At 37.2% G+C, this 24,500-nt stretch overlaps 1 protein-coding gene across 6 annotated transcripts in view; it reads left to right on the top strand.

Moving 5' to 3' along the window:
• The first annotated feature begins 594 nt into the window (after positions 1–594).
• epha3 (eph receptor A3) overlaps positions 595–24,500 on the top strand; it is a 70,328-nt gene continuing 46,422 nt past the window's right edge. For 2 of the 6 annotated variants that reach the window (XM_077727391.1, XM_077727390.1), the window contains exons 1-3: positions 602–802; positions 7,026–7,090; positions 14,026–14,686. In XM_077727391.1, coding sequence (XP_077583517.1) covers positions 709–802; positions 7,026–7,090; positions 14,026–14,686 — 820 coding nt within the window. In that variant the 5' untranslated portion in view covers positions 602–708. Of the gene's footprint in view, positions 803–7,025; positions 7,091–13,357; positions 13,376–14,025; positions 14,687–23,425; positions 23,776–24,500 lie in introns of those variants that run through there. The other 4 variants (XM_077727392.1, XM_077727387.1, XM_077727394.1 and 1 more) reach the window with 3 other exon arrangements.

The raw sequence follows: 24,500 nt of genomic DNA on the forward strand, positions 1-24,500 counted from the left end.
ATATTCCAGAATGCTACCACACATTTGGTTTAACCAAGCTTCTTTTTCTTCAGTTTTTATTTGTATGTTGACTATTTTGAAACAGGCATTACTGCCATCTGTAGGGCTTGTGAAAACGCACTGCCTGGAACATAAGCAACAACATTTGGGTCCTACCGTGCACTATAGAATCATTTAGTCTCTAACTTTACATCAAATGCAATTAAACTGTGTCACCTGCTACTAATAAAGAAGTGTTATTCTTCATCCAAATCCAGGCTAAATTATAAATATAGTATTCAAGTGTGTTCAATTTATTCTTTGGGTACAATATGCCTTTGCAATCACTGCTTATCTTTATTATTCAATTTGTAAAAGAAATTAATTTTCTTACTGATAAGCATGTCATTGTATTTGTGCATGTGATACTAATGTTTTAAAGTATTGTACACACTCGTTCTTGTTAAGTATGCAGAATATTTTGGAGTGGCAAAAATATTTGCTTGCTTTTATCCAAATGAATTCTTAATAGTCCAGACTCCATTGTCCTGGTGGTAAAGTTGAATAGTAGTATTTTCTCTCAAGCTATCTCACTCCCCTTATTGTAGACTCTGTAGGACCCAGCGGAAAAGCGCCTGCGCTCGTAGAGCAAGAGAGAGCCTCGCTCACAGAAGAAGCTCTCAGACCAGTCAGTGGCTTCATGGAGTTATGCACCTCTGATGCACCGCCATGGATTGCAATTCGCGATCACAGTTTTTCATTTTACCCGTTTTATTATCTCTTGTGTTACCAGCCTATACCATTGTCTACGCTCCAAATGAAGGTAAGCAAAGTCCGTCTTCTTTTTTCTTGTGTTTGGCATGTGCGCGAGTGTACTTTGCTTGATCGGCCGGGATTTTGCGCTTGGCTGCGACTTGTTTAACTGATTGCAATTCAAACAAAAAAACAAATAAATGAACAAAATCCTTTTTTCTCTCCAAAAAGCACGATTATAGTTCAGATCAGTACATATGGAACATTAGTAAAGATAGATCTGCAGCTTTTGCTGTCACATTGGACACCCCGAAATAAAACAAAAGACGCTCATCCCACACAGTTCCTTTAAATTTGGATTAAAGACCCAAATACGGATTAAGTGTCTGAATGGGGGAGAATGTACAGATTGACTACCAGACAAAACATGGCAGATTTAACCCGGGGTGGAGGAAAAAAAAGCTCAAAAGAAACTGTGCGGCTCGCCGATCTGTTCTGTCAAATGAGCCTCCAAAGTCCTAATTTAGACCCCAGTCGCCCTTATTCCTAAACAATAAACAATCTACGGGCACACGTGTGTAAATAGTGAGGAAGTCTTGTGTTCCTAATGTTTTGACCCACATCACCGCAAAGAGCGCTCGCTATTTTATGGTTGATGGTTTTACAACGCGAACATCTAAAGTTTAAAATGTTCCAAAATGCGTTGGAACCCAGCACCCAAATCAAATAACAGTACTTTTCCTCAGTCTTTGAGTAATTCATATTTTGCCTCATATTTAGTATCTATAGAATGGGGGTGGGGGTTTAATAATAGGTCTTAAGTAGAGAAGCGTGGTCCACTGGACGTAAAAATCACCTGTTTTAAAACATGAACTTGCTAATAAGTGAAAATGGTAAATGTCTTTCATGCTGCATGAATTGTAAAATGCTTATTTTTTTAAATCCATAGATAGAATGTATATTGCATTGAGATCAAAACAAGGAAATGAGTGTGCATGTTGGATGAGTCACTATATTTCTGCGAGGGTTGGGGATGCATAAATTAGTCTGGAACCGTCTCATATTGTATTTTTTTCATTATTGGGGAACACATTTGCTGTATTTACTTTTTGCAACCTAATGACGTTGTTTTGTATTGTTTGCGCACATATTTCATATATTTAACTCCAAATAGTTAATGATTGGACTTCAAGTCCGTCTGTAATGTCATTTTTAAATACCTAAACGTCTCAGGAAAATCTCTTTTGATCGGAAAGATGAACAGACTTACTTTAAACATAAAAAAAATACGTTTGGAGAATGCTGCCTTTATCCATGTGGGACAGCTTAAACCTGAAGGGGGAGAAACGGCAATTTTGATGTTGCGTGATGAGTTTAGACTGTTTGAATGAAGAAAAACGATCTGCCAGCTTTAGAAAATAAATGGAGTAAGAAATCCAAATAACTTTATTTTAGGCAAGTTTGCAAAAAATCCGAGTGCTAAATCAATACAAAAGAATAACAGTCAAGTGCAAGTAAGCTTATTTTTTAAGTGATTTGAAAAAAAATAAATACATGAATATATAAAAAGAACAAATATAAAGACTTGGAATAATAATTATACAAGTTTTATTCACATATATGACTCCAAGATCATGTTGAAATAATGAAGAACCCCAGGGACGCATGGAAATGTGTACACAATATTACAGTATATGTCTGTTTCTACGTGTTTTGTGTGTTAGAGTGTGAGTTTGTGGATTTTTCGAGCGCACAGTTGTGTGTGTGTGTGTGTGTGTGTGTGTGTGTGTGTGTGTGTGTGTGTGTTTCAAATGAACCAGAAAATGAATGAATCGTACAAGAATAGTAGTACAAAAGGAAACGGCAAATTATCTTTTTTTTCTCTTCCAAATGAACACACACACACATACACTGAAGAGAAGATTTCAGACAAGATCAAAACATTTTCAATCTACCCCCGTAACAATTATATGCAATTAATATTTTGTATAGAAAATACTTTGTGGTGTCAATTTCACACCTGTCTTCCTTCTGCCCATTTTGAAAGATTAGAAAAATGTATTGTATAAGTTTTCAAATTAATGAGAAAGCTGAAACTTTTTCCTGAGTTCATGGGTAGTATTCAAATTCTAATTTCAAAGTATATTTATATAACTTTAAACTTTAGACCATATTTTCCCATTTAAATTGTTCTGCAAAAATTCTCATATTTCACATTGCAATGTGATCTAAGTATTTTAAAATATATATTGACTTCATTTTTCTTCACCATAACCAAGTGAACCCTTTAAAATAACTATCAATGCCACTCTTATTTAATTCCTTACAATCAATTGCGATGTGAATATTACACTAGAACACTTAACACTATATTTTATCTTAATTTCCAGACATTAATTTCTCTTTTTTTTCTTCTCTGGAAGGTTAAATTGGATTATGTGATACAATGAGTTATATCGATAGAAGGCATGAATCTGGCCCTTCCGGTGGGCGTCGCGATGCCTGCGACCATCTATTTTTAGGGGGCCGGTGGGGTGCACTGGCCCCCAGACTCGCGCGAGAGAGTCCCGCTGGGAAGGTTCAACACTTATGAGCGATTGTACCTTTTTAAGAGAAGCTGTAAACGAGCTAAAGAAAAAAAAAATAATCCCCCTCTTTTCCCCCCAACCGTGCATACAACCTCGTGTGACAACCAATCACTGAGCTGGAGATCACTGAGGAGAAACAGAATTGAGTCTCGGACTTGGATACGAGATTGGTCCATTTGTGGATAACCACAGTTATGTAGTGCATGTACTCTGTATATTTTTATATTTTTGTTAACGCATAGGTATAGATAAGTATAGGGCGTATGTATAAAAGAAAAGAGAAAGAAAAGAAGAATGGGGCCAGAGGGGTTGGGCACGCAGCAGCAACATCAGACAGAGCGACTCTGCACTTGAATTATTCATAATGGGAGGTGAACACTTCATCCTTTAACTCAGAGAACACTTCATCCTTTAACTCAGACACAAGTCGCCTTGCTGTGCCTGCACTGCAGCCTGCCAACCTTCACATGCACACCCTCATAGATGACATTCTACTGGAAACGTAAAAGTGTCTGTTCTGTTCTATTCTATTCTATTGCATTCTATTCTTCTCTAATCCATTCTGTTCCATTCTATTCTATTCTGGATTAAACCAACATGGATTTTTCCCCAAAAATATATTTTTTAAATCGATCCCAGGTCGCTCCTCCTGTGTGGAGTGTGCATGCTCTGCCGTGGGTTCTGTGGGTTTTCACTGGGTACTCTGATTTTCGCCCACATTTCAAAAAGTGTGAAGCTTGAAAGCTCTAACCTGCCCCTAGGTATGAGTGTGAGCATGAAGGGTCGTCTGTCTCCTCGTGCCCTGCGATTGGCTCGCAACAAAATTTAGGTTGCACCCCCCCCCCCCCCCCCCCCCGCCTGGTGCCCGAAGTCAGCTGACATTTATTTTTTTCTTTTATATATATATATATATATATATATATATATATATATATATATATATATATATATATATATATATATATATATATATATATATATATATATATATATATATATATATATATATATATATATATATATATATATATATATATATATATATATATATATATATATATATATATATATATATATATATATATATATATATATATATATATATATATATATATATATATATATATATATATATATATATATATATATATATATATATATATATATATATATATATATATATATATATATATATATATATATATATATATATATATATATATATATATATATATATAGATCTCAAAGAAAAAAAATATGCTGACATATGTATATATGTACATATGTCAGCACAATTTCTTTTCAAAGCCGATATAATGTATTTATTCCGTCTTTAAATATGACACTCTTAAAAATATTAACATTTTCCAGTCAGAGGCACTCCCTATGAGAGCATGAGCTATGTTGCATGTTGCTAGTATGCTAAGTGTGTGCACATGAACGGATGGTCAGACATGTTCGTGTCTGTTTGTTTATCTCGGTCTTTGTTTTGCCATTTCAGTTGTTGAGTATATTTTGTACGTGGACTATACACATATGATATGTTTTCAAGTGAAGGCCCATTGATGGGTACTTTGGTCTGAATATGTATATTTTCCAGAATGTACTCTATTTGAGTGTTTATACGTGCAAGTATTGGTGATGAATTCTCGGCCGACTGCAGCTGGATGGAGATTTTTTTTCCCCCACGCGTGCGATATAAGAGCTGTTTAATTTTCTGCTCTCAAATTCCCTCGCTCGGCTCAATTTGAGTGGTGGGCTCGCCTCATTGAGAAATGTAAATTGGAAGCAATGGTCCTGGATGCTGAGCTGCTATTATCTGACATGAACAGATAGCTCCAGTAGACTCTAATAGGAATGTGTCTACTGCCACTCATCTGGCTTGTTGGGTCCAGGAGGCTATAAGTTCAGGCGAACCCAAATTCTTGTTTTGAAGTAGATGTTAAATTCTGGTGTTAAATCAGAAGACAAATTCAAAGCTGGTTGTGTAAGGCAATTCTTGTGTGTGGAAGTAGATAGTGAAATGTGGCAAATTCTGTATCATTTTGTGCAAAAGTATTTTTCTTCATTCATCGAGCAAATGCATGTTACAATTTTATGGGCACTTTAATATTTTTTTATTGCGGCAAAATGAGCTCCTTGAGTTCAGGTAAAAACCCTCAACGAGACACCCGTACAAAATTGCCGTGGAGTGCATCACCAAAATGGCGTACATGCTGTGCTTGAAAAGTATCTTGGAGCAAAAACGTTAGATTTTTGCCATATTTTTAGAAGGGGTTACAACCAGGAAATACATACATGATAAATTGTTCTATATGTATTAAAATCTCTCTCTTGTTTAGCTAGACCAAGGGCAAAATAATTATTTCCTAAATTCACTTGCTTGTTTTCTTGCTGTACTTGTCACATTGTTATTATTTTATCGGGAGAAATTAGGGGGGGAAATCAGCAAAGTAGTCGCAATTGTTTTCCCCTCTTTTTACAGTGGAAAAAAAAGGAAGGGACATTTTTAGACTCAATTTTATAATGGTTTCAAGTTTAACTGAATAGTTATTTGCCAATGAGCTCTTATGCACAGCACTCGGACAGGACTCTTTCCACTGCATCTCTGGAAGAAAATTATATGGCACACAAGGTTGAGAGCTTGTGCAAATTTTTTTTTCTCAGGTTTGTCGGGATGCCTCCAGCCAAGACATTTTAAAATGCACATATCTAAAAGAGCTTTTTTTTTTTATCGAATTGTTTTCTTTATCCGAGTCTTGTCTGAGAAACTTGGGAAAACACTACGTCGATGCAAATGTCGTTCCTTGGCTCACTTGAACATTTTCCATTTGTGTAAATACAAATTAGAAATAAAATTCTTGCTACATAATCACTGCAAATGAAAATTGGTCTGCTGTCAAGTTTGATCACCCCCCACCCCCCCCAGTCTGCCAATAGTGCTGACAGTGCTGTGTGTTTTCTAGCCAAGAAACTGCTCGTCACATCTCACCATCAACCTGGGATGAATAATCAGAATCAAAGTTGGGAGCTGTAACTTGACCACACTATTTTTCTGACATATGTTTTGTCAAGTTGAGTGTCTTTCTGGAAACGGAGAACACTGCGGATGCCAATTTATATACTTTGGAAAAAAAACATTTTGTTTTGTGGCAATAGGTGTTTTTCACTCTTTGCATTAAAACACTCCTTTTTTTCCCTGATGAATAAAACCCTGCTGTAAAAAAATGAATATCTGCATCTTGACTCTTCACAAGGGTCGTGGGGGTGCCGGAGCCTATCCTAGGCAACTATGGACAGTATGCACTAGTATGTACACCCTAAATTGGTGGCCAGTCATTCATATTATGCTGCAATTCCTCTCAAAATCTATAATAATTTCGGGTTTTCTCAACAGAGAAACCGGACCGTTTACCAACATATGAAATAAAAAAACCTTTATTTTTTTCCCTCGTCAGGTTTTCTTTTCAGCTATCTGTGCCTAGCAACTTCTGCTTCAACGGTCCCCGACTAACTTTACTTTTACTGTTGCCTAGCGTAGAATATGTGTATTGTCTGGCAGCTGAGTAAACAGTGGCATGATCAGCGCAAGAGTGCTTTAGGTCGGGGATCTCTCCTGTGGGATTAGATAAGGGCTAATTGGGGCTAACAAGGACTAGACACTCATATGTTCTTTGTTTTCTCTCTTTTCCCCCCCCCCGACAGTGAACCTGTTAGATTCTAAAGCAAGCCAAGGAGAGTTAGGATGGATTTCCTACCCATCGCATGGGGTGAGTATCTTCCATCTGGAATTAGCTGAGACATGTAAGCCTTGGGACGTTTGGAAGCTCCTCTTATTTTCACTGTTACCATTTTTTTCATGTATGCTTCACTAGGACGTAGACTCTGATTGTTTTTGTTTTATTGTAGAAAGTCTCTCTCTCTCACGTTGTATTGTCAGACACATAAGCCAAGTGTAGCTTAACCCACTTTTCTTTCAACATTTAGGTCTATTTTACATCTCACAGGTTATAGGTTAAACATTTAGTGCTCGCCATATGGTCGAGATGGTTGAGAGAAAAATTTTATATTGGTGTTTGTTTGCACATATGTTAAAGGAAAGATTATGGTATTAGGAGATTTTAGGTTGTTTGGACAAATGCAGCCATGCTGGAATTTCCAATAAGCTTAACCTCTTTTTGGTACAATAAGCAATTTGACATTGTATTATATCCCTGTTTTATGAAAACACTGTAATTGAATTGTATTACACAAAAAACATATACAAATACAGTGGAGTAATTGAAAAACAAATTTTCCGACACTCATTTTTTACAAACAGATGAACTGTTAAAATATTTCTTAATGCTGTAATTTTGCACTGCACTAAAAAATGTTAAATTTTGATTTGCACAAACAAAGAGGCAAAGAGGCACTTATCGAAGTCAAATTTGGAGTCAGCATCCCAAAATTTCATTTTTTTTTGCATCAATACAAAATATTTTTTACCAATGTGATTAGCCTTTAAGAATACAATAAAAAATACAAAAAAACATTTATTCACTGTGGAAATTATAAGAATGAACCTAGTCCTACTTCAGCTCTTTTAATAAACACTGGCACACATGTTGCCAACACTTTTCTAAAATTTTGATTGCAGGCAGGTGAAAAAAAATAATCATCACAAAAGTGTTAATATTGCAGTATTAAATTCCAGACTTTGGTGTGCTTTCTAAAATGAATTTTCACCCTAACCTTTTGTGGGGGAAAGGGAATGGGTTGTAGACTCATCTGTGAGCCATTCTCCACTACAAAGTATGCAATGGGTTATAGCTCAGTTTATTTGTCTAACTGTGCCCCGGGCCAGTTTGTGCACACTCTCTCCCTCTGTCTCACACACACACACGCACATGCACATCAACTCACAAATGTGTGTTTTCTTATTTTTTATGATTAAGTGCACTTTTTGTCCAAGACCTAAAATGATTCTCAGTGGCTCAAAGCAGCTGCTAGAAGTTCCGTAATTGCATAGATCACTGGTCGAGCTTTGAAATTAGTTACTGGACAAAGTATATAAAAAAGAACTAATAAATGTCATACAAAATTAGGTACTGTATATATTTATTCGTATTCAGAAAGGATACATTTGCCTAGTGCACTTTGTCATTCATTGTGTGCCATAAGGTTACATTTGCGGTTAGGTCTTTTTTTTTTGCATTTGTGTGGAGTAGACACCCTGCAATAGTATAACACACGTTTTGTTGGAAGAGCCACATGAAGTAGTAGAATTGTTGCTGTCTGTTTTGCCATTTGAGCAGCTGAGCAACATATACTAGTACTTCGATTTCATCCGAGCTGGAGACGACACATTGCAAACATATTATGCTTGGAATGTTTTGTGACAGTAATATTTTGGACCTGTAATTGAACATTTAAATATTAATTATTTCCATGCCTCAATCATCTAGTGTTGCAGGAAAAGTAACACACACAGATTTTGAATTACACATGTAGTTCTATCAAATGTATGCATCTGTCAAAAGTGTAAACTTAGCCAAAGCTGTAAAATCACATATGTGAAAATGTGACCTGTGCAAAATATTTATCTTAACTTTTCTAAATTACAAAACTGGTAGTTTTCCATAGTATTAAGAATGAAGAAGTATTAAGTAATTGGATGCTGTATTAAAACAAAAGAAATACAAGATTTTATCAATATGGCACAAAAGGGGCAGAAGAGGAGAGAGAATCAGGATGAGAGACAGACTGGAAAGGAAAGAATGCTGATGATGAAGTCCTCAAGGTGAATCATCTGTAATTACTCACGTCATCTAGTGACTTGCTCCGATAAGCACCCTGCCCTGGGACACTGCTGCGCTCAAATGATTTCTCATAATGTGGCACCGAGCCCTGACACACACGCACACTTCTTCACATTGATGTAGAGGCAGTGGCTATTGGTCCACTGAGACACAACATGCTCCGGTCAGAGCAAATTAAAGAGTTCACCCTCCCAGGATGTTCACTGTGTGGGCAGGCTGAAATGATGAGTGTCTATGTGTTAATATATGCCAATGTGTGTGATCCAGATATACTCTTATCTGTTTTGGAGGCAGGCTGATGGCTGAGCAGTGTCCTGGGAGCTTAGCCTTCCACAAGACTAAAGAGAGTTACAGATTACATTCTTGAGTGCTCTGAAAGCATTCTTCAGCAACAAACCAACACCCTAGACACTATCTGGACATGCACATAGAATTAATGGGTATACACAAAGTTAAGTCTATTTTTTTCAGGAAAATCAATTGAGAATACAAATACATTGTAGCATTGGCCAGAAAGTTTGCAAAAATCATGTGAACATGAACTTTAAGAAAAGTTTGTTATCAGAGATTAAAATGATATCCAAAAAGAAGGCAAAGATTGATGGTAAAGAAGCCCACCTGTTGCCCACCCTGATATGGAAAAAAAAATCAATCAATAAAAAAAAATGTTGAGTTGTCTGGAATTTTGAAATTATGATGTGTTTTTTTAAGCCATTTATTATAAATACTTACAGTCCTGAATTAGAGATTTAACAACCAAACAAAAAATACAATGCACTTTAGTGCAATGGCAGAGTGCTGAGACATGTTTGTTCATCTCTTGAAGATAAGATGTTTTAACCTTATCGTCAGACATGGTTGAAATATGCACCTATAATGTTGACAAATTCTTTTGTAACACTGTTTTAGCCAGGGCGGCAAAAAAAATGTAGTGGCCCTCCTAATTACAAATAGACATTTTACATCACCAATAATCCATTGGTACACACGTTTCAACAGCAATCAGTGATTTATTCGGCCTCAGTGACTGAGTGTAAATATTTTTAGAAGTAAAACATGTATTTAAAGTAATATTTAGGATGTGTTATTTATCGGGCTCTAGAAGTTACAGTTTTTCCTCCTATGTAGGCTTGGGAGTATTCCAGAAGGTGAACAGGGTTCCTTAATTTTCAAATATTCTTATTTACTTATATTTGGAAACACATTCTAAACGCCTGTCAGTTTTCCTCAACATTTCCTCTCCTCTGCACAGTTGTTAAGTAGGTTGGCATCAGTATATAGGATTGCCGAGTAGTGACTGCTTGAGAAAATCTGTCTTTTTTATGGTGTCTATAAGTCCCTAAGACTACCAAAAAGTGTCTTTTCCCATTAAATTATACACGTAACAGGCAATAATTACAATTTGTACACAATCCTGCTTGAATCAATGTTGGAAAAAGTATATTTACATCGCTTCATTGTGATCATTAAATTCTTTCCTTAATTAAAATTAACCAAAAAATAGTTGGTATTGGGAAGCAGTTTTTGTAGAGGGAGGGGTTAGGAAGAAAATGAATAAGAATCCTGAAATGTGTGCTTCTTTTGGATAATGTAGGCTGAAAAAAAATGCCCTTTGACTGATATGCAGCAGTTGTTGTGTCTGTGACCCAAGTGACCCCTTTGGGGGCCAGAGTCTAAGATGGCTCCACACTTGTTGTAGACAGTCATGTTTGACTCTGGAGGAAAAAAAATATTCATTGCACAAACCATTAACGCCCCCGGTAGCTCCATTAGTTCATTTCATGTTTGAAACAAATATGCATAGCTTGGCCTAATTTTGTTGAACCCTTCCCCCCTTAGTGCGACAAAAGAAGGGTTTTCTAATTTAAACCGCATCTTTTGATATATTTGAAAGCACAATGGCAACATCTTTCTGCTATTGCATTAAAATCGCACCATATTACTATTTCTTTATAAAAAAAATATATATTTCAAGACTGTTTTTTTGCAAGGACCTGAGTTTTGTTAATGAATGACTTATAGGAAATAGGTCATCATTTCAGAATATCCGCCTACTTATTGATGGTGATTGACGTTAGTTTCTATTTTCACTCAGAGAGTCGGCATCAAATAAGGGCTGCCACCATCTGTGGGTGTTTTTAATGCAAATATTTTATTAACTATCGCAGCACAAAACTGAATACTACATTGGCAGTCAATGAGTTTCAATTGTGTATTTATTTATTTTTAAAAACATGGGCTTCATTTATCACCAGGCTTTGCAGGTTTTCTCAGGAAATACTGATAAATGTATTTCATTAATTTGATTGATTTTCAAGAATATGATTGTACAATCAACAGTGAGTGAGAAGGTTTAAAATGACTAGAGAAATCCTTTCATTAATCACAATTAACTTGATTCAGACTGCTCATTTTCTGTCTTGTTTTCTAAAGTCTTGGTCTAAAAGCATTCCTACCTTGTACTGGCCAATATACTGGCCCGTTAACTCTCATTGACCTTTCTTTGAAGCGAGTGAACTGGTGAACTGCTGAGACGTGCCTGTTGCCATAGTTGTAATTTCTTTAACGGCTCATGTTACTGCACTCTCATTTTACTGTCCCTTAAGTCGCTAAACCTACAGCAAAGATCAGAAAAGTCTGGGACAAGGTCGCACAAAACAGTGGCCAGCTGTGACCATGGGGGGCAGGGGTGAGAGGTCACAAGCACCAGCGTAGAGTCCTAGTGTTGTTATATGTCAATTAGGAGGCAATGGGCGGAGAGTTTCACCCGTTCAGTGATAAACGAAAGACTATTTTTGCTTGTTGCTTTTAATTATTTAGACATGTTTGGGAAGCAAGCGTCTCCTTATACACAGTTAGAGTTTACTTAGCAATTGGATCTTTTTGTATTGACTCTTTAAGCCTCCAGCCTCTTTATGTACAGTTATTTTCCTTTTGTATGAGGTCAATGTTTACCATTTATTTGGCTACTTAGCAGTTCTAGTAGGTGTCCAGTAAATTTGAACTAGTGCTTTTCATTGTGTAACATTTAAATGTTTCTCAATGAAGAGCACTTGTTTAAAACTACCTAAATATAAACCAAATACAGCAAAAATTAAACATGCAAAGGCAATTGTATTTAAAAAAAATCAGTATATATTTTTTCAAACATTCATGCAAATACTAGGCTATATATTTTAAAGAAATGTATTCATACAAAGTTACTCAAGGCAAAATCGAACAATAATTGTCTTTTAAAAGCATAAATGTGCACAATTTATGACATGATTTTTTTCCAAAAACAAAAAAACATAGCCATACATCATCACCAATCCTGTCCTTTACATTTTTTGACTGAGTGTCAGCCAACTATTTTACAGCACAGAGGTAAATAAATGAAAAAAAGAACCAAAAAAAGAATAAAAAATACCTCAAAGAGAACTGTTCCCTTTATCCAGCCAACACACTCAAGCATGTATATCTACTTTGCCTGTTTTTGTTAGCCGTATCTCTGTTAAACTACAACACTGGAGAATAAACACCAAAGGAATTTCAAGGGCCTTTTTTTGTATCTTATGGTGTTCTCTCTTTCTTCCATCTCTCCACTCTTGAGCCAGCGTCCCCTCATCAGCCCTCCAGGCTTTTACAAAGAGATGAAAAGCAAGTGGCTGTCCTTATTCCTGAGAGGTCCTTGAACACTCGGCCGATATGATTGGCACACGCAAATTTGCAACGCAATTTGTAATAGAGAAGAGAAACATTTGTATCTCCTCATGCTGTGTTCATGCACTAATGCACCTGCTGTGTCCCTGCCATGGGCCTAAAAATGTGTCACTTGGGCTATATACGAATGAACATACATACAGTAAGCATCTGGAAGGGTTTAAGTTTCAAGTGACACTTGTTCCGAATTGCAGTAAATTCCATTTCCTCTTGTAAAGATGGTCTCTGTCTTTCTCATTTAAAGGTACTGCTCATCTAAGCACCCACATTCTCTTTTATTTCACCCTAAGAGAACAAAGCATTCATTAAGACCCAGTCTTTCTAATGTATGTCACTTTAACCACAATGAACCCAGTGTTTCAGGTTTTCGCCCATTCATTGTCACTCTGATTTACTGTTGATTTTCCTGAACTGCGAAGTCAAAGCGCATGATCAACGAGTCTTCCCACTGTGTTGAATTCAAAAGGAATGACCCCACTTTCTTGTCTCCTTTCCTCTCCCATCGCTTTCTTCCAGTGGAGGGAAAATGTAAGATAGCCATGAACGTTCCTGGTATACACTGAACTCTCTCCATACTTTCTAGCTTCTTTATTTTCGTAGTAGTTACCGCACGTTTCTATCAGTAGCATTACTATGACGTAGATAGCCAAAGACAGCAGTCCTCACTAGTAGAACAACAGTTAGTAATAAGGGTGGAAAAAAACACTACGGGATCTCTAAATACACGCCCCCACACACACACACACATAAACTACTTGAATTCATTTAAATCCTGTATGTTTTATATTTTACTTCAAAAACTTAACATGATCAAATATTTTCAGTGTTCTAGCATCAGAGATCTCGTAGTGGGATTTTTACCCTTACTTATTTAGATTACAGCATGAAATTGCCTGAACTTGAATAACTTGACAGTAAATGCTTACAGGATGGAAATAACTTTATTTTTTGTCTCTATTATCCTTCCCTATTTTCCTTACTTCTGCTTCTCTGATGCTTTCATTTTCTTGCACCTTCTCATTCTCTTAACTCCCTACTGCCCCCCTTTCCTGGTCTTTTTTTGCTGTGGTTTACATCTTTATTACCTTCCCTTCATTTCTCTGCCTGTCCTTTAAAATTTCCCCTACAACTTTCCTGTCTTTTGCCTCTATTCGTCTCCCTCTTCTTCTACCTACTGTCCCTTTCCACCCATTTTTTTCTAGTGGGAGGAGATCAGTGGGGTGGATGAGCATTACACTCCCATCAGGACCTTCCAGGTGTGCAATGTGATGGAGTACAGCCAGAACAATTGGCTTCGCACCAACTGGATCCCACGTCAGTCAGCCCAGAAGATCTACATTGAACTAAAGTTCACTCTGAGGGACTGCAACTCCATTCCCTTAGTCCTGGGCACGTGCAAGGAAACCTTCAACCTTCTGTACTTGGAGATCGATGACGACCAGGGCAGTCACTTTCGAGAACACATGTTCTCCAAGATTGACACCATAGCCGCGGATGAAAGTTTTACACAAATGGACCTTGGTGACCGCATTCTAAAACTTAACACTGAAGTTCGTGAAGTAGGCCCAATGACCAAGAAGGGCTTTTACTTGGCATTTCAGGACGTGGGCGCCTGTGTAGCTTTAGTCTCCGTTAGAGTTTATTTCAAAAAGTGCCAAAACATAGTGAAGAATCTGGCCTCCTTTCCTGACACGGTGCCCACAGACTCCAAGTCGCTGGTTGAGGTGAAAGGTTTATGTGTCAATAACTCAAAAGAGGAGGAGCCCCCACGAATGTACTGCAGCACAGAGGGCGAGTGGCTTGTGCCTATTGGAAAGTGTCTGTGCAATCCAGGCTATGAAGAAAGGAGCAACACCTGCCAAAGTAAGACAACATTCTTTTATTCTTGCATGCTTACATGGCTCACAGTTTTATTAAACCTCTTACATTTCTATGTAGAATTTATTTGCTTTAGACCTTCTTAAATCTGCCTCTCTCAATCACACAGTGCCTTAGGTTTTTGAAATATTGGATGTGACTCAAGGCACATTTAACAAATCCGTAGATGTGACAACTTTCACACAATATGTCGTCTTTCTTACATAAAATGTGGGAACTTTAACCCTTTATTGAGCAAGTAACCTTTTTGGTAAGGATAATAAATAATACACAAAATAAAAAGTAACTTAATCCCATTAAATCATGATGTCCACATTCATGCAAACTTCACACAGATGAACATGACCTGGATTTGAACCCAGGACCCCAGAGCTGTGAGGCCGACGCACTAACCTTTCAATTGACAGGGCCGCCCACACCAATAGTTTTATTAATTTATTATATTCTTATACAATGTTATTTAGCTGATTTCTTATGATCGACAAGGACTTACATCCAATTCATTCAAGTGCAGAGGAATGGTTACGAATGATCAACTGTCAGTGCCATCGACAGCATGAGACGTCAAACCTATCATTAATCGGAGGGTGAATGAACAGGGTGTTTCGGCGCTCCCAGTCTAAATGAATTTGACCTCTACTGCCATTACTGGCAGCTAATTTTAACAAATGTTCATTCGCCCTCCCAGTCAAAATTATGTGGTTGTATTGTGCCGTCAATGGCAGTCAATTAGTCATGAGTGCTATATTAAGGGTTAAGTTGATGCTGGTGTATTCTGTGCATAATGTCTTCAAAAGAGCCCAAGAAAACCATTGTGGGGGTGGATGAATCAGCAGTCATACGTTTATTTTTCCATTCATGCATGGTGTGTTATCCAGGTCTTGGCTTGGCTGGAGTGTTCGGCATGCAATAGTTTGATAGTAAGCCGCTCTGTGTCACATCATTAACTTTGGGTAGATCTAAAGTAGAAGGCCAAGAATGGAAGTGATAACACAGAAGAAAGGAAAAGGTTGACGAGTGGATGCTAAAATACAAAATAGCTGTGGTGGTGGTTGTGGGTGTTCATGGAGACATGAATGAGTCAAGTCTGGAGATACTCAATTTCACCCTAAATTTTATTGATACTTTGGATGTGGCTTCCAGATATTCTGTTGCCCAGTTTTGGTCTATGGTCTGCTTGTCATTGTCATGCGTGTTACAAAATGGATGTGAATTGCTTTCAGTCAAGATAAATTAATTGACTATCGTTTTGAATAAAGAAAAACATGGCACAAACTCAATGGCACTACCAGAGGCAGGGATCGAACTCTTGCTGCCTGCACAGAAGTGAGGCAAAAGATTGCAAATAAAGTAGAGTGTTCCCTCATTTTTTCACGTTTAATTGGTGACTAGTCAATTACAGGGCACAAGGACCTGGGATTGAACCCTCGCTCCAGAACTGTGAGGCCAATGGATTTACCATTCAGCTGCCAGGCCCTTCACATCTTGTTTTATTCATGCCTTTTTGTTGTCCTAGCGCGTGTTTACATTTTTTTTTTAAAGAAAAGCCAAAAAGTGTTTGCAGACATAGCATGTGCCATAAAACCCCAGTTTCTCTTCGATGTAGCAAGGAGCAATAGTTCATATCATTCTATATATGTTCTGTTTCAGAATATTAATGCATTTGAAGCAGACATTTCTGCACAAAGTTGTCCACTATGGCCATAGTGCTTTTTGTATGCAAACAATAGACTATCTGCAGCTTCTTTATCTTCTCTTATTACAAATGCTTCCATGTTTATCCACTTTCTTCTTACCAGAAATCCAGACTCATTGTTAATTAAAGATCAAAGCAAGTCACGGGTTAAACCCCTGCTGGTGGGGCCAGGGGAACTTGTTTTCTGGGATGTTGCACTTCTAGCAGACTCTCTGTCCTCATGTTTTATCACTATCACGTGGGTATCCTGTACAAACAAAATGTCAAAAGATACAGGAAACAAACGTACGCTTGTTTTGTTCTGATAAATGAGGATTATCTAGACTTGTCGGTGGTCAGATAATGCTTTGAAAACAGACACTAAACAGGCAAAGGCATCAGTCACCGATCAAGCTTATAACCTACAACTACTGAAATATCGTTAGTGTAACTCTAAAAGAAATGCTACAATATTGACGTAAGATTCGAGCATAATTGAAACTTATTATATAGAGCAAGATGGATATCATATTAAGGACACAATACTAATAAATGTATTTTCCCAATGCATTATGGTGGCAAACAGCAGCTTGCTGCCCACAACAACCCCTTTGTCTTCCTACCTCCCTGTAAATTGTGTGAATGTTTGGATGTACTGGACAATCTCTTATTGAATTCAAAGTGCTCTAATGGACTCTAATAAGGTCTTATGTTACTTTGGAGTGGGACAGCTGCATCAACAGGTCCCTGCATCCCCCACGAGCAGCCACCATGGGCCCCGGAGCACAGCTCAATGCCTAGTCCCTCTGTGTTAACAGACAGATGAGTGTATGGGGTTAGGTCACTCTACAGACTGAACGTAGAGAAGCTAAACATATTTACAGTGCAGGATACTGAAAAGACAGCTAAAAATTATATATTTAAGCATGGGAAAGCTTTAGATAACATCAATAAAAGCGGTGACAACCCAAAATTAGCAGAAACTAAAGCTTTTTTAAGCCATGTATTATCAATACTCAAAGGTACAACCTTACAAAGTCACACTCAAATACTTTCACAACTTGCTGTATTTACCGGTACACACACAAATAAATGTAATGTAAGAACAGAAAATAAATTCAGGTCAAAATTGAAAGAGCATTTCATCACAGGATATAGTGATCAAGGTATTGAATTTCTTTAAATGTATTTGGGACTCAAACTGCTATTTGCTGAATATTTCATGTGTTGTTTTCTATCACTGCAGTTGCATTAATGCAGCATTTTCCATTAAACAACACCTCTGGCGTGATGAGAGGAGTGCCAAGAGAGAACATTAGAGCAGTTTTCTGTGTTTATACAGTAACTAAGTGTGTTTATAGGGTGCCAATAGAGTATACTTGTGATAATCATTTATTTATATCTGCACAGATTTCTATCCATAGCGTAAACTGTTTATGGAAACAAGGTTGTTTTGTAGGGGTTTCATCAAAAGCGAGCACATACTTATCTACATTTGTTATCAAAAAAATGCACGAACCATGGATGCCGAATGCTGTGAGTGCATTTACCTGTAGATATTTCATCATCTGTATCACAGTGGATGGTATCTTTCGGTCTCAGTGTGTGAGCGGATGTGTTGGTGATGGTCAGATTGCTCTATGTTTTTAGAGTAGCCTCTCTGCTGAGAATGTGAGGCCAGATTTAATCTAGCTAAATCAGTCTTTCATCTGTCATTTGAACAAACTGCAGCAGGTGAAGCGACTCCTTTCTACCATCAGTGTGAAATTCCTGCGACCTTAATTTGATCTTAAAACAGCAAACCAAATGTCTGTAAGTAGAGTGTGTGTGTCGGCAGAAATGTATGTGTACTTTGCAAATGCAAGCAGCTGTCTGGTTGCATGTTGATGAGAGGCCCGTGTTTACGTTCTCGCTTGAGGTCTGAAGTTTGGGAAATAGTCATTGTAAAAATTGTGTTTGCTCATTTTTTTTAATAAATCTTTTGCTGCATCAAACCTCTGACAGTTTTTACCGTGCTTTGAAATCATTAGGCTCGGTGGAAACGCAGAGTTGAAAGATTTTATTCTGCAGTTAAGTGCAGAAATTATATGGTGTCTCATGTGTGTTTTCCTGCCCCTCCTCTTGGTTTGCACCACAAATAATGTGAACACGTCTTCTATAACTAAGCCCTTTATAGTACAGTCATTTAAGATATTGACTCCCTTTGGCAGGGCTAAACACATCCAAATCATTTAGACTGGTCAACATATGTGGACATCACTTTTTGGGTCCTGTTGGGTGATTTTAATAATCAAGAATTGGTAATTGCTCTAACAAGGGTTAGGCTGTTAAAAGAAAATGGCACATACCTAAAAATAACACAATCACATAACTAATGTAAAAGATGTTTAAAAAATAAAATAGAATACTTTTGTTCCCAAACACATACTATAGTCTGGTTTCTATAAAATTCAAATTACTATTGGCTCTGTTTTACTCTCCTAGAAAGTCTAGCTTTGTTTGTGTTGACTGTTATATAACTGCTAGCCTCTTGAGAACATGTCATCTCTGCTCACATGAGCATGCATCTGTATAGTTACCTCTCTGTGTTGTAGCCTTTGTATTTATATCTTCCCAGAGTAAACCGAGCAAACGTTTTCTGATCCAGCAGAGCTCAGTTACACATGATACTTTTTTTTTTTATTCAAGATAATGTTTTTTTTACCATTTTCTGACCAGATTCAGGCTGCTTTGTTCTTTGTGGTTGAGAGCAGCGTTATTTAATACTGTCCAGAGACATCCAACAGAATGCTAAAAAAAATCTGATATATATGTGTTCTATGTGTATATGTTCTACTTTACATAGTTGTGTTCTAGGCCATTGTTGCATTGCATCCTTCCTCTCTTCCCCTGTCACTTCAGTTTAGCGTGAAAGCTCTCTCTACTGCAGCCTCTTGGCTGGTTGCTCTCTGGAATGCAGCCATTTATAGGAGCAAAGAATAAGAAAAAGAAGAGTTGAGAAGAAAGAACATGGTTTATGATTGAGTGCTCCAGTCAGAGGTCTAGTATTTATGTGATGATACTTTCCAAATAGTGTCAATAAATGCAAACTCATCAAGTGAGCGCTTCAATTGAAAAGACAACGGGCATTATTTTTCATAAATCTCAGATAAAGAAAACCATGATATTGTAAATTCTCACAGACACACAGTACTCATTCCAAAAAGCCCTCATGCTCATGTATAATTTGACTTTTTCGGCCTCTCTGCCTTGATGTATACAAAAATCTAATTAAATAGCTTGGTGAGGGGCCCGCAGTAATCATACCACTCCACTACACAGAAGCCTGGAGGAAAATGTATGCGGAGGGGGAGCAAAAGAAGAAGGGAGTGTGGAAAAAGTGAAAAGAGAGAGGCAAGAGAGTGTAGTTAATTAGAGACACCATTAATTCAAAGACTGGATTGAATAAGCAAGGCAACTCAGCAATAATTCTGACCGCTGGAGCGTGTGCTGCTCCCACTGCATGTGTGTGCGGTAAAGAATGAGAGGGCCAAACAGTTAAACTAAAACACACACTCATATGCTCATCTTTAAACTCAAACACACACGCACATGCTCATCCTTGGTGGAGTTATACAGGGGTGATAAGTGTATGCAACTTTACAATATGGAATGTACTGCCATAACTCGCATAACTCACATCATGGTCATTCCATTGAGCACGCAGACTGTGTCTGTGAGTAATGTTCTATGCTATGTATGTGTTAAAGCAGTAATTGCTAGAAGTATTATAATTGCCTGAACAGCTAAACTAATCTCCATTAGCGATCATATGTGGACAATAAACTATCTGACTTTGATTGGAAACAGTTATGTGGCTTGGCTTTATGTTGTTTTATTCTCTTTTGTATTCTGATCTGCTTTCTCAGTAAACTTTAACTAGTAGGGACAAATGAATAGTATAGATCAAATAGTTTTTGGAGAACGACAGTCCGACCAGGTGCTTTATAGGGCAGTCATTTTACTCATTGGCTGACACCGACTGCACTAAACATCAATTTAGAATGGGACGTCTGGCAGCCATCATTCACAGCACATTCAGAGCTGTCAATTGCAGTGAAACAAGAGAATTCGGAGCCAGTATACCCAGATTAATAAATTAAAAAATACATAAAACTATAATTTGAGACTTGGCAGCAAATTAACAAATGTTCCTTCACTGCCATCTCCCTGAGTGAAAATGATTTGGATATCTAGTACTGACAAACTATTTGGAATTCACATTTTAAAAAATGAAAAGTGCCACGTGATTCGACAACTATCATTGACAATAGCACTGAGAGAGATACTTGGAAAAAAAAATCACAAATATCAGGTTAAGCATGTGGCATGAGCTAAAACTAAGTAAGACTATGTAAGATATCTGTATATCATAGCCTTAAAGGTAGGTCTGGAACATATCACTCTCAATTAATGGGTTCACTGCACTGATGAACTGAACTTGTGTGTTTAGTGTCTGTAGGGGGCCAATGAACAAGCCTTAGCCAAGGATACGAGGGAGGCTTGTTCATTTGTGGCATGACTGCCTATTGCGCTTCTTTTTATGGGCCTTCCAAAGCAAGCTGGGGGTGGCGAGTAAACCTGTCACCCTGGGGCCCTAGTAATGTTGAGACTTCAAAGCTGTTGGTAACCACAGGCTCAGGAATCCAACTTAATGCTCTGAAACAAACACATGTACATATAAACAAATATCCACATTAAGGATAGATATCTAGATAGATCGGGTGTTTATTTGGTGAAGATTCCTGGCCAGTTGACAGAACCACTTCATAGTGGTCAGTCTTTCTGTGCTAGCGTGTGCCCAAAAGGGCTCAAGGCGTGTGGTTTTGTGTCTTTCCACACTAAAGGAAGGGGGAAAAAAAACATTTTTATGTATGTATCTTTGCATGCAAACCACATATCCATTTGATGGGTGTGGAACCTTTCCTGGCATGGATTTTACATGTGTGTGTGTTTCTTGTGTATGAAATGAACCCGTGGGTGGCCTTATAGTATGACACCAGGATGGACATTGTGGGAAACATTATGTTTACTGACACTGTGGATGTTTGGAGACACATGAAATGTAGCAAAGAAGTCAATCCATCACTGCTCGATGTGCAGGCAGGAAGAGCGAGCTGAATAAGAACATGAAATACAGAAGGTTGGCTATGAGGGAATATCATAGAGTAAGAAGGAGCCTTCCATAGTTTAAACTACTGCAGAAAGTCACAAAAGTTGGGTGTGATATTTGAAACTGAGCAGACATCAAGATACCGCCTTATTTTTTCTCAATTATCAAGTTATTGTCTTCAGCACCATATATGTATCTGTGACTAAAAAAAACACACAGCGATAAAATATAGCTTTAACTATGATTTTTTTTTCCACAAGAGTAGATCCCAGACAGTAACGATGTACAATGTATTTCTTTTTACATTGTTAATCAGTTTCAAAGTTTCTTTATTTAAGATGTTTCTAAAAAAACAAATAATGTAGGAAAAAAATATACTTTTTTTTCTAATTGAGTTTAAAAGACATGTCAAAATTAAACTAACTAAATAACTGCTCATGCAGTTTTCATTCAGTATCCTGTACATACATTGGTCGCATGGACAGACAGAGAACATTTAGTAACATTTTCAACAACAGCAAAAGATAGTATATATTATTTCATGAATATTAATTTTAATAGATTTTTGTTGCGGTAAAATATGCATCTAATGCCATAAATTGTTCAATTAAATAATGTGACTCGTATATTTTAAATGTCTCTAAATTTGACGTGGTTCTACACCCAATTGACAGCTATGAAAATAATTATATAATAAAGTACTTGCTACTACATTAGCCTCCACAGTTCACATTTTATTGCAAATTTTGAGCTAGATCTTTTTATATTGGAGGTGTATCCTTCCAAAATATTGCGCCCAATGTATGGTAAAGGCTTATTCCTAAAAACCTCCCATGTGTGAAGCATTCTGCCCTTCAGATTCATTTGGGTGGCACATCTGTCAAGTGCCTCACTTATCTTAACAGTTCCTGTAGGCATATATGGCAACATTGTGAGTAGTTGTCATAGACATCATGTCATTGTACAGCTGCAATTCTGTGAAGGAAGCTCCCGGCCACATAAATGTCTGTCTTGCAGCAGCCGTCTAATCTCAGTGTGCTGCTTTGTCACAAACGCAAGCGTGACAAGAATTTCCACAAACTCTTCAATAACATCGAAGCAACATCTGTTTTCACTGGAAATAATTGCTATTGCTCAGCTCTGTTTATTTCAATTTTTCCAGTATTAAAGAGGAGGAATGACAATGACTCTACTCATCTTGCCATACTTTTTTCTGCTAGCTGAATCACACACATGCATAGATTTCTTTATGGTGTCACGCTATTTAACACACTTGCTATTTAGTGGGCCCTTTATTAAGGTTAAGGATTTTCAAGGTTTCTTCTAAGATGGAAAGTTGTCCAGTTCCTGAATCAATAAGGAGCCCCAGACAATCACAATATTAGACTGTTGATGTGATCATGACTATTTTCCTTCTAAAAAATGCTGTCTTAAAATCATACCTGAGGCAATTGGGCACACACCTTCCAAAAAGTTACTCTAGTCTTATCATTCAGTAGTTAATTTTCTTTTACAAGTCTTGGTTGAATTTAACATTTTTAAGGGGGGTCTGCTGTTTTTTTATGTTGTCATAAGTACTTTGTAATGTCCTAGATGAGTCATTGAAACTATCCTGGGACAATTTTGTAGTCTGGCCACTGTGGCAAGGTTTCACTCCTGCATTCTTTCCTCTCTCGTTTTTTAGGCTAATATCAAATAATACCTTCACATCTTTTGTTGAATCATATGACTATTTTGTCACATATCACTTTCTTAGACGATTGTGTTTGTACCTGTTAAGTCAACCTTCATGTTATTATTTTGTCCAAGCCGCATATACTCAGGGATATTTTTGTAAATTTTGATTTATATAATGTGTTTTTTTCATGCTTTTTTCTTTTTTTTATACCTCTAAAAGGGCAATGGGAAAGTTGAAGCTCGAACTCCAAGAAGCAACATGTTCCACCACTTATAGTATGTTATAGAGCCAGGAAAAGAGAGAAACCAAGAGAAAATAAATGCACTAGTTAAGTGGAAGAGACACATCTGTCAATATACTGCATACAAGTCATTAGTAAAGTACTGGTGGTGAGGACAAGAAGACGATGTGCTTACCACTGCACAAAGGAATTCTCAACACCCACGTACACAGACTCTCACACACATACTGTGGTTGCGTGGGATTTGGAGCTATAGCACGTTAGAGTGTTTTGGACAGTGTACTTTTTTGGTTAATATTTAAAAATAAACCGATACTCCAATTTGCCACATTTTCAATAATGTTCAAATTGCTTGAAAACTATCACTCTCTGGAAATGAGTCACCAGTAGCTTTCTTCATACTCTGTACTGTACACAAGAGGCTTCTTAGTGAATAGGGAACATTTGGATTGAGTTAAGCTTTTCTCGTTTGGCATCACTGACTGGCAACTGACCCTAATTGAAGCTGGGGCAAAAGAACAACCAGGGATTGTGATCCTACTTACTATAGTAATCTTTGATTGTGAGAACATCGGCATGTTGGGAAAATGGTTGGCAAGATCAATTGCAAACTACATTTATGTTAAACACATTTAATATATTCACTGTGATAGGTGGCCAGGTCATTTGAACAGAAAGGGTTGGCAGTGAATGAACATTCTCTTTCAGGTGCAATTGGAATCTACTAGTGACAAAATAATTTAATCTAAAGGAGAGTACAAACCTCCAATAGCAGCATGGGCAGTAACTTGACTTGCCTCCATGCACTAAAATTGGTGCACCGAAAAAATTAATTGAAATTGATTTAACTCACAGGTCTCTTCAATCTAGTATTATTTAGAGATAAATGTATGCTTGTAACATCCTAGAGGAGAGTCAATGTGTTTTATTTTTTAATTACCATCCCTATATCCAATGGAATTCTATATTAAAAAAATATTCAAAAAAATATTTACCACTGTAGGTGAGCATGAGTGAACATTTCAAGTTAAAAGTTCCTTTGCATGAGAGGAC

This window comes from Stigmatopora nigra, chromosome 11 (genome assembly GCF_051989575.1).
Source record: "Stigmatopora nigra isolate UIUO_SnigA chromosome 11, RoL_Snig_1.1, whole genome shotgun sequence".
Lineage (NCBI taxonomy): Eukaryota > Metazoa > Chordata > Actinopteri > Syngnathiformes > Syngnathidae > Stigmatopora > Stigmatopora nigra.